Here is an 11,952-nt window from a genome sequence, read left to right on the forward strand (position 1 = left end):
TGTAGTAACTGTAAACATCACACAAAGTTGTCACTAATAAGCCCTTGTACAAAACATCAAATACATAGGCACTGCTAGAACAGCCTCATGACACTGACCTCACATAAGTCCAGCATTATTTGCTTTTTGTAGCCTGCCTTTTCTGTATCACTCATTTTTTCTTATTTTGTACTCACACTTCTAAAACCCATTTAAAACAAGAAATTTCTTGCAAGAAAGTAAGTTGATGTACAGCTCAAATGCACATGCAATTCACACCACTGCCTACATGGTTCCAATACAATTTAAAAGTCCTGTAAAGGTACAAATTTTTTTATGTTTAGCTGATCCCATGGTAGTAGTAGATTAATAGTTCTTAGCTTTTGTAGGCCAGGAGAAAAGGCTGATTCCTTTCAGAACTTCAAATGAGCATTTAATTTTACCAGCTTTTGTTGGTAGATGAAGAAACTACATTAAAGTTTAATTGTCAAATGCATTTATTTCAATGCGCATTTTGTTTGTACATGGAGTAAAAATGTAAATGAATAACTGCTCAACAAAAACTTATCTAAATGTCAGTTTAGGTGTGTTTAGTTTACCACTGCCCTATAGCTGAGAAATCACATCATGCTTCAGTAGTTTGAACTGATCATTGGAATGCCAATACTTGCTCAAATAGATTTTGCTTCTTCAATCTGAGGTTTAGAGTTACCTGGGATTTCAAAGTAGGGACCATTTCAATAAAATCCATCTAGTGACCAGTGTCTTTGAAAGATACATATATTCAAATTATTGTATGAACATTAAGATATTAAAATCACTTATCCACTGATTATTCATAATGAACTTATGAGGAATGGTAATGTATTAAGACAATGAGATTTACAATCCTATACTGATAAAGACAACATAAACAGTTCCTGCTGAATGTCTTAGGTTCTTACAGGTGTACACTATTCTACAGCTGAAAGAACCTGTATCCTCATGACAGCACATTACTGTAATACCACACTTCAACATAACTGTGAGAAATGGAACTTATGAATCACAGCATTAAAATCAGTCTTGGTAAATTTATTTCTTCTTCTTCAACATTTCCTTCTTAGGTTTACCAGCATCATTTTTTGCTTTCTTCCTTAAGTTTTCATCTTCATCATCATACATTTCCTGAAATCCAAACATGTTCTTAAACTGGTGCAACAAAATGCTAATAATTACTATAAAAGCTTAAAATCTAATTTAAGGACAGAAGGTAAAACTTTCTGGCTCAAATTACAATGCATACATAGCCTTCACTGCAAAGCAAACTTACAGTTTTTAACTAAAAATAAATACATTTCTAGGCTTTCAAGTTCCTACCCCTTCAGTTTTTAAATATCTTTTCCATCAATTACTGAGGGGGTGGTTTCAATGTAAGTGGAATCCAAAATATGTTACAACTTAAAAAAATTTAATGACACACACTAACAATCCTGGATACAACTATACCAAACTATTTGCAAATATTAACTGGAAAAATCTGTTCTGATTAAATTTCATCAAATTTGGCTTAAGCTTGTTCAAATTAACCAATGCTCTTCCCAGTTAATAGCTTTGCTGATTTCCTATTAACAAAATCTTATTGCTATGTTAATGATTGTGAATGTAAGGCAGGATGCCAAAACTAAAATGTTAAGCTACTCTTAACAAATGAAAATGTCTTGCTTTTTTTGGAATTACAAGCACAGGGGCAGTGAAAATCCTAATCAGCTAAGTAATTTGTAATGTCTTAGCTTATAGACTTCTAAGCAGAAGTTTAACCATTTTGTTTCAGTAAATCTCCAGTGCACTAAAAACCTGCAGATTGTTTGTGTGTGTGTGTGTGTGTGTGTGTGTGTGTGTGTGTGTGTGTGTGTGTGTGCGCGCGCGCGCGCGCGCGCGTGCGCACCAAATGAATTTTTGGCTTTAAACTTCTTTACTAGACAACAGGGCTATCCTTTCTGCAAAGTGCATTCCATCCTGTTCAGCACATTGAGCATTTGTTGAATCTAACTTGGCAACACTAACAATACTAGAGCATAGCTGCAAACAATGTAAGAACAAACTTTACTAGAGGTCTATGAATTAGTAAAGTAGTTGTCAATCTGAAGATTGCTTTGAACATCACAGTGCTGAACTAGGCATGGTACTGATTGAGGCAGTATACCAATCCTTTAACTGAATTAGGCAGCCAATAATGGGAGGACCTATAGCTTAGTGTGTTTAGTACGGATTCTGAACCACAGCACAACATTTTTCAAATGTTACCATAAAATTTGATGGTCTATCAAGATCATTTATATCACAATACACAGTTATAAAAGAAAATGAAATTCACAAGGTTGTATAGCCACTGAAACAGTAATCCCTCAACAGCCAATATAAAACATTCACACACCCAAATACATAAGACAAAAAACTAACCCATATAAGGTTACCAACACAAAGAAAATGTTCTACAGTGAATCTGTAGAAAACCAAAGTGCATAACAGCTTCACCAGATTACACAGCTTCCTGGTGCAGCATTATGATGGCCAACAGTGCTGTTTCCTTTGCATGACTAATTCACACAAAGTAATGAAACAGTACTGCACAACATTTTAAATTAAATTTAATCTGAGAATGAGGAGCCAGTAATAAAATCCAGGGCTTTTTAATTCCGATCAAACAAGAATTTTCAGCAAGCAATATTAAGATACCTGGATCATTTAGATGTACATGCTTGGAAGTAATGCCGATTAAGAGTAGTATCTAGAGCTTGCATTGAGTGCCCTTACCTCTGGCTCCTCATCAAGCTTAGCCTTCTTGTTGTTAACCTTGTTTTGGTTCGGGGTCAGCTTTCTCTTCCTTGGCTCAACCTAGCACAGGTATAAAATCAATCACTAACTCTTCATATATCAAAAGCACTGAACACACCTATCACCCGTTAAAGGATGCACATAAATTCACAACATTAAAATATTAAACAATAATACCAAATACTTATGCTTTAGGTAGTCTACAACTTACAGAACTGTATAAAACAAAAATACCCGAATACTTCACATACACATCAAGAATAAATATTTTTCCAACATGACTAACCATATGAAAACATTCCAAACCTGTGCAAGGTAAGCAGGCAAGATTCAGCCATCCCATTAGGAAATAATGGATTTTAAACATGCAAGTATTTTTCTGTCCAATAGCATCAGAAATCTTCCACAATGAACCCAACATAAAACAATGACTTGATAATTTGGGCCACACAAAAAGCACTATGGGCAGCACTCATGCACACAGAAGTTTTATTGGCCACACAGGGTTAATCATTCAACTAAATTAATACGAAGGAAAGAAATTTATGTTCCACAAAGGTTTAACATGGCATCTCCTTGGTTCACTTAAAAACCAACTGTAACAATATCTTTTCATAAGTGTTGCAACTTTCTGACAAAGCAGCTTAAAATCTGATCCTTTTTCACCTTTTAGCTAAGTCTAGTTTCTTAACTCATTGAATGTTGAGACAACTGAACAGGAGGGAAGTTTAATATAGATCTGTGTGGCCACTCATTTTTCTGCCCCTTTCACACATTGTGAGGCCAATATGAAGTACCTTGAAGATCTGAGACAAGGAGTGCAATTTCCTTATAAAAAGTATATACTGAAAATTAAATGTGCCAAATGTGCAAAAGTGGCTGCAGATACATGGGATGAGAGGAAAAGTTTGTGAGATGCCAAAGCTACAGGCAGCTGTCTCAATGAGGAGGAAGTAGACAAGCTCAATTATGTTTAGCCATGAAGAATGCACAGATTGATGCCACAAGGAAAGCTGTTTCAACTACCTTCTATATAGCTTTAACTATGAAGCAAGCAATGAAGTCCACATACAGGCCCTAAGTGACATATCATTTCCAGTGCTTAAATGGGGAGACAAAATGTGAACATTTCAAAAATTTGATTCAGAACATCTGCTGAAAACAAAAGTTGGTTTATGCACCTGGAATGCATTAAGAGCAGAGATGAGTCAAAGTTAATATAAACTTCGAAATTTATGGGAATTTTGACAAGTTCATCTTAAAATAAAAAATTAGCTGGAGACCTTAAGTTTTTTGGGCTATTTCTTGATACTATTTGAAGAAAAATAGACTACAGATTACCTACAACAGGAGGAAAAATACATACCAGTAAATTACAGGAAGTAACCTTTATTCCAGCCATGTATATAATTTCTTGTAAAGAAATATGACCCAAGTGACATGAATTTGGTCTACCTTTTAGATAAGTAAGTCAATGTGTACTTAGAAGTAAGTCACTTATGTAATGTAGTTAGACCCCATGTACAGAACAACAAAAAATTATTTACTGAGCACAAAGACATTCTAAAACATACTATGGTAACTAGTATGATTACCAGAGACACCTGTCACCCCATTTTCAAAGTGTTCACATCCAAGTGACATTAATACCATTTTATATGTAGTAATTAACAAAACAGTGTGACAACTTTCAGTACTTTATTATGTTTTGTTTTACTGACAAATATTACTCACAGCAGTTTCTCCATCTTCTCCTTCCTCCTCCTCACCTAATTCTTCTTCATCCATTTCATCATCAATCTCTTCATCCACAGGTCCACCTGCAAACACCATTTCACAATGCATTCAATGAAAATTTACAATGCCAGCTAAATACAAATGACTACTAGAGAATTTTAAAGCCCATTTCTTACCTATAGCATGATTTCCTATTAGATGAACAGGTCCATTGCCTTGTACTAAGCTGAATGTTACAGGAGCATCTGGGAATGTCAAATCAAGAAGAACCTGTTGTATAGAGCCAGCCTTTAAGACACAAACTGGCACTTTTATGCTCTGGCGGCATCCCAAAGCTTCCACCTGTACAACATTAACTTCACCCTCCTTGGCTTCAGCTCCAAGTACAGCCTAAAATTAATTCATTTACAGTAACATTATTTGACACTAATACAACTGAGCAAGTATTGAGTACACAGTGAAAAAAAGATTTCATTCCATGTCAGTATGGTAACTGGTTACTGATTATACTATGAAGTCATTACATTACAATGTGTTCAATAAAGTTACAACCCTTGTCAATCACTACCAACTTCAACTCAGTATTTCAACTGCGGCACCCACCAATCAGTCAATTTCAGATGAGCCATCACAGACCAAGACTTCCCCAGTTCCACAATCTATTGGTGTAGTGTGTGTACATGCGCACTTCTATGTGTGCATAAAGATACTATTGGCAGACTCACCACACCACCCAGAAAGCTAAGTGACCTCAGCAAATGATCACAGAACTGACTGAATCATCCAAATTGATGTCCGTGAAGTTCAGCATGGAACATCACTACCATGGAGGTAACTGCTGTGGCAACAGATCAAATTTTTAAACCTGCTGAGATGTTGCATCCTTATGGATCCAGTCTAACTTGGCAGCAGTCAAGCAACCCCCAACCCACAAGTCATGGGTTCTGTGATCTTTAAAAGTTATTCAATTCTAAAGGCCACAGCACATCTCAAACATGTTTCATGGGGTTGAGTCAATGGATTGACTTCCACAAAATTAGAATGGATCCTTAAGGATAAAACATGTCTACACATTCCAAGATTTGATACAGCAGTTATTGCCACATTTTATTCTGTTAGCAACTTCAGACAAGAATTTGGGCAAAGCAGCACTTTGTATGCCAATTTTGCATGCACATCAAAATGGGTTTAAATAAGTTGTGGGCAGCATTAACACTACACAACTTTAGACACTGCAGAAAAAATAAGAAAGGAAATCTTGTGCATTCAGAGAGGCTTCTCTGTGCCGAAACTTTGCCCCTGGAGGAAGGCTACACTACATAACTGCCAACAATTCCACCAGTAGTAATGAAATTTGACACAAGTAAAGCAACAGTACTGTTACCTATTAAGCCTGTATGGTGTATTATGTGGGCTGTCACTAAGAATATTTCAATCCTATACAAAATGAAGTGCAAAGCTTAATTCTTCCTTGCTACCTGAAGAGATCTGAGATTTACGTCCTACATTTGCACATGACTCAAGATTTACAGCCTTCCTAAAATTCATAAAGAGGTACTAACTTTGCAGCCAACAGTAGTGCTCCTACGTATGGTTTAACTGAACTTGCTTCCTTGCCGAGACTGTCAGGCAAACACTAACCTCAAATAAATAGATTTTATTAATACACAGAGCTCTTAAGCAGTTAGAACCATTAGCTAGCTTGACATCTCACTTTACAAATGTCCCCTACACAAAGTCATGCATAAATTACATTTCAGATTGACAGCAATGCTTCATTTAGGGATCCTCTCCTCAATATTTTTCTACCAAGACTCAGCAGACTAACAGTATGGGTAGCCTTCCTTCAACCAACAGCCAACCTTTTACAAAGGACTTTGGAAAGAAAACAGCTTGGCAGTTTTCAACTGAAATGTCTCAGATATGTATATCATATTTTCATAGCACAGCCTCATCCCAGAGAAATTGAGCATTCAATCAATTAGGGAGAGAAAAAGTTGTCTGCCTTTTGGTTAGATGGAAGAATGACAGCTCTGGGCAAGTGGAATAAGCTGAAGGTGACTTCATGCCCACAATCAGTTACAGCCATCCACCTCTACATCTGGAAACATCCAGGCAGCTTTTCAGAAAGTCAGAATAGAGAATAGAAAAATTCTTCCTTGGCTTTCCACTCTACTTTGTTTATCCTTTAATTCTAGCTGCCACAAGTTAAAACATACTTTCATCTTTTGCACTTTTTATTTTGTAGTTGTTGGAACACTAATTCCATTATTCAAAAATAAAAATAGTTCTTATTGTCCATAAAGTGTACTAAACATTTATTTACATTCACGTATTGCCCCTTCAGTGCTTTATAAATCACTTCACACCTTTCTGGAATTCTTTTGATTAATGTACAATGTGATATTTGAGAGCTGTGTTAAAACTAGAGTAGCTCTCACCTGTCAAATTCCAGTGCACAGTTTGCCTTCTGCACATAAAAGCATTTCTCATAATAGTATTCTCTTTTGCAATGTGAGAAGCCACTTTACTGAGCAAATACTGAAATATACTCTCACCCATTCATAAGTCATTTACATCCTCCATTGGCAGCTCTCTTAACATATGGGGCTGAATGCTTTTACTATTTCAACACAATACCTATGGCTTCATCCTATCTCAACGCAATACTTATGGCTTCATCCAAGTTTCCTTTTTTCCCACCACTATTCTTCCAAATACACAAAATGCAATTGTGGTACTAGCAACTGCACTGCTTAATAAAGAGGTTGTTGCTTGCCATGTTTAAAGTTTGATGAAAAATGACTATAGGGTAACACTTTTCTAGCACATCAAATATCTGTCAAATTTGACAAGCATTTGATCATATCTTTCATCAAATCTTTATCAAAGAAATATGACAGTGTTAATACCAGCCTAAGCAGTACAGCCATAACAAAACCAGCCTGAGCACAGAATACAAGAGCTCGTAAGTAGCAGCTAAAACATTAAACAGTCACATCCTGAGTTTGCTAAAACAGCTCACAACTAAAAAAACATACTGTTAAAGTAATGTTCGAATCAGCAGATTAACAGCGCACTATCAACAGTAAAATCCAGGAACAGGATTAACTTTAGCAACTATGTCTGCAGTTGCCAAAAAACAACAATTAGCTTTTCTTCCCTTTGTTGGAAATATTTTTATTATAAGGCTCACCCAGAAATTTAAAGGTAAAGTGATTTTTCCACCCAACATCTAAAGACCTCCTGGGCCCACAGATGGACAAACTGTTATTGTGTAAGGCTAGAATCTTGTGCAACCACATTCACTATAACTGAACATCACATCTCCACCAGACATTCAATAGTGCAATAGAACTTTTAGTCACAGTAACCTTTTGGGAATTCATAACAAAGACTTACTGGAAACACACATGGAAGATCTGTTTAACCATGACAGCAGCTACAAGTTCAACAATGTTTAGAAGCCAACAGTTTCGATGATTTGCCCCATAGACTGTATGCCTATGGCAAGGCAAGCAACAACCACAAGTACACATTTTGACAATTTATACCAGCAAATGCAGTCTCTGGGTAGGGAGGTCAGTCTGCCAGTGACATCTTACCTAGTGCTCAAATGCAAAGGGCCCTAAGAAATTGCAGGTGAAGGACATCTAGTCTGATAACTCACCTGAAGGTGACTGCCATGTGTCCCATCAACATAACATGGATCTCAGTCACTGAGAATCAGCAGCAAGCCCAAAACTAATTCTGAATATTCAGTTCACTTGGAAAACTGAATTCACATTACTGCATGCCAAGTGCACACATTTTGCAACTGTGCATGCATAAGTCATCCATGCCATAATTCAAATATGATGGTTCATGTGTGATACATATACAGGTCATGCTCTAACTTTGGTCCCAACTGTCATGTATAGCTGAGGTCAAGTGACTAATGAGAAGCTAGTTCCCAGGTTGCAGTGAACTACAGATCTATCCCACAAGGTTAACAATTACCCAAGGATTAATTAAGGACTTACATGAAAGTTCTATCCCTGAATTCTACTGAAAGCAAAAGCTAAGAGGAAGCTACAATATCACATGAAAGGTTGACAGCAACATTGCTATTTCTAATGACAAATGAGCCAAATACAAATATGCAACACACTTCACCTGAGACAAAGTTACAAATAGCTAAAATTGTACTTAAACTGAGACACCACTTCAACAGAACATTTGATCCACATCACTTCCCAAACTTATGTCCAGAAGGAATCAGTTTCCCTAAGTGTCTTTGCCACTAACTGCTGGGCATCTGAACAGAAATTTACAAAAGTCTGTCAGTTATATTTCTGATTTCATTTTTAATATTTGAATGAAATTCTGAAGCAGATCACAATATTTCTGAATACAACACGATGCAGCAACCAATGATGGAAAACCCTTTTTTATACAATCTCTCAAACATTTCCCCTAACTGCTGTAAGCCCGTATAACCTAAAATGCCCTCTGAACTAAATAATTGCGTATCTTATCACAAACACTGAATGCTTAAAGAAAAAAACAGTCATTCCATCTCACTTTCAGTAATGTGTGGCCACTTACACAGCATGTAAGGGCTCTAACTAGCAGCACTTCCCAGGAGAAAATGATTATAATCATGCTAGAGTTACAGAAACTGTCAATCTGTAAATATCAAGAAATAAACTAATTTATTTTTCATCTTTAAATCTAATGAACATCCATTTCAACTGCAACATTTTATAATATCAATTTGTCCTTTTGAAATGACCAGCTTAAATGGAAGATATATCCCATTCCTTTTAAAGTACATTGTGATTTTGATACAAAAATACAATAATTTAGAAATACTAGCAGCACAATTCAGTACTGAGACAAACAGTACAATATGGCATCACTTTATGAGACAGGGTACTCTTGTTACTCTTCTGCCAATTATTTTCCCCCCACAGAATCCCACAAACACATTATCAAGTTTTACAAAATGAATCCAATTTATTTTTACTCTCTCAGACAACACTATGGCAAAATTTAATCCCAATTTTGTAAAGGCTTCTTATCTACAGCAATGTCTACGTTGGGTCACAGTTATACGACTGAAGAGGCAACTCCTACTAATGTGAGTACGGAATGGCTGAAGAAAAATTTTTGTAGCCTATGCTGAAGTCTATGCTCACACCAAATTTAATACATTGTCAGAAACAATTCGAAAAATCGAAGCCTGTAGGAAAAACATGTTCCACTGAATATTTAAATTCACATAGCGTTTTTTTTTTTTTACAATTACTTCCCAAAAATGTATATGGGGAAAAAATAAACAGGCAAGATGATCTATCAAGAAATACAGTACATAGAAGATGCCAACATACCTGTTTCACTATAAGTGACTGGTTACTGCGGAATCCTGGTTTGGTTGCCTCTTCAACATCACCATCAGGATCCCACTGAGACACTGATGTCTTCTCATCTCCACCCTTCAATGTCAATCCTGAAATATAGGAGTACTCTAGTAAGTTAATTTTAATGGCAAAGCTGTGTAGAATTTATTGAAATGTACACAATATGATAAACAAGAACATCGTTAATCCAATCACACCCATGAATCACGTGTAAAAAATTTAATTCTACCCAACACATAACCTGTAAATGCGGGTATGAACTAGTGGGAGAAAAACACCCAACTCCGTGCAAACAAATGGCACAAACGGAAAAAAAACCCTGCACTTTGTAAAGGCTTCGATAAACATAATTCGAAGTGCAACAGTCCCATATCTGAAAATTATTACCGCTCTACGTTTTACATCTCACGATAACTTAGGTTATTTACATTTCTTTTTTCTTAATACGGCTACACCATGATCAAAGTTTTAAACTCTCCCAATTCCAAATTTCTGAAATATTACGGAAACTTCACAACTTCAAAACCGAGCTATACATCTTTCCTTATTCTTGAAAACTTAACTCATCATTGTCACAAAAATCAAGTTTTATTACTTACGTCTGAAGTTGCCGGTAACAACACACCTCTAAATTTAGTAAGATAATAAACCGAATTCGCCGAAATACAATTTCATACAACCAAACACACTTGCCGACTTGCTCAAACTCCCAATTCTGCAATCCATTACCTACTTACAGTGTAAATGTAAAAACGTTGAAGCACGCAGTCTTTCCCTCCATTACACATTCCCAGTATTGGCGTCTTCCTGAATTGAATACTTACAACACTCCTTTACTTACCCCAGAAATATTCTTCAGACATATTGATTGTACTTCTTTTTAGAATATAAAACCAAGGAGCTCTGTTTTAACAGAGACGCTAAATTTCACAACACGTGTGCAGAAGTAACAGAACCCTCTAACTCCTTCTTGCCTCCAGTGCTCCCTGTGACAAAGTGATCGTACAAGAAATGGCGCGCTTGGTGATAGCCAGCAACGCATTTCACCCACGTGATCGAATGCAAAATGAGGGCGCGTTCCATTTCATGTAGTACTATTATCGTTGTCTTTATTTTATTTCTACATAATTATTATACATGAAGAACAAACTCCTTCAAGATGGAAGCAGTTAGACTATAAGCAGTTCCAAATAAAATAAAACATCTGAATCATTTTAAGAAAATTTTACAAAACTGTTGAAAAATAGATCCTTGGCATAACTGATTGATAAACAAAATTAGTAACTGATATTTACTGACTGAAGATGCTGTAATTAATTTGACAAAAAGCTGCGTACGAAAGGTATTTCGCAAATTTAATGTTTACTTGACTGCCTTCATCAGAATTCAGTGTTTGTTTCAATTACTTCAACAATAGACAAATCAACAAAACAACTGCTAAACGAATATTATGGGAAATGTCAGCCTTCATAGAATTTCGCCCAAAATTTTAATTGGTGAAAATAACTGTACTTCAGTAGTCAATACAATGCAAAATTTCAGAGATACGTTAGAACGACGTTCTGTGTCGCTACAGGCCAACATTATCTCTTGTTTATATTGGTCACGTTCTTGTTACGCTATGGACTCATTCAGTTTCCTTTATATATATATATATATATATATATATATATATATATATATATATATATATATATATATATATAAAGGAAACTGAATGAGTCCACATATATATATATGAAAGATGTAACGCTTCAAGACTATCGTTCTGAGTTCAGCAAGCCATTTGCAATTGCTATTACAATTCGCAAGATTTTGTCTGCAACCACAGTTTATGCCAGACGCCTTCATTGGGCGCTACTTTCGACTATGGAACAGTATGCATTCCGCTGCAAGTTCATCGTTACCGTATAGCTCTCTTCTTTAGTTGCTGCAGGAGAAAAGTTCCACGAAAAGTGTTTCTGAGTACACAAGCATATTTTCACATAAACTGAATTAACCATCAGTTAAGGCATCC

General features: G+C 36.0%; 1 protein-coding gene across 2 annotated transcripts; it reads right to left on the reverse strand.

Moving 5' to 3' along the window:
* Positions 1-458: 458 nt before the first annotated feature.
* LOC126473856 (nucleoplasmin-like protein) lies at positions 459-10,957 on the reverse strand. 2 transcript variants are annotated; one of them, XM_050101184.1, is made up of 6 exons: positions 10,777-10,956; positions 9,906-10,024; positions 4,710-4,923; positions 4,531-4,616; positions 2,776-2,856; positions 459-1,146 (listed from the first exon to the last, which is right to left on the reverse strand). In XM_050101184.1, the coding sequence occupies exons 1-6, from the start codon at positions 10,796-10,798 to the stop codon at positions 1,054-1,056; spliced, it is 615 nt and encodes a 204-aa protein (XP_049957141.1). In that variant the 5' UTR covers positions 10,799-10,956; the 3' UTR covers positions 459-1,053. The 2 variants fall into 2 exon arrangements, with proteins under 2 accessions (XP_049957141.1, XP_049957142.1); XM_050101185.1 differs by lacking the exon at positions 2,776-2,856 and having other exon boundaries at positions 10,777-10,957.
* Between the last annotated feature and the right edge of the window lie 995 nt (positions 10,958-11,952).

The sequence above is a fragment of the Schistocerca serialis genome, chromosome 4 (genome assembly GCF_023864345.2).
Source record: "Schistocerca serialis cubense isolate TAMUIC-IGC-003099 chromosome 4, iqSchSeri2.2, whole genome shotgun sequence".
Classification (NCBI taxonomy): Eukaryota; Metazoa; Arthropoda; class Insecta; order Orthoptera; family Acrididae; genus Schistocerca; species Schistocerca serialis.

Bases quoted from the DNA above. Each gene is read 5' to 3' on its own strand.
- LOC126473856 (XM_050101184.1), bottom strand. From the start codon at position 10,798: ATGTCTGAAGAATATTTCTGGG. The intron at 10,025-10,776 runs GTAAGTAAAGGA...CCTATATTTCAG, and splicing joins GTCTGAAGAATATTTCTGGG to GATTGACATTGAAGGGTGGA. The intron at 4,617-4,709 runs GTAAGAAATGGG...TGGTGTTTGCAG, and splicing joins AATAGGAAATCATGCTATAG to GTGGACCTGTGGATGAAGAG.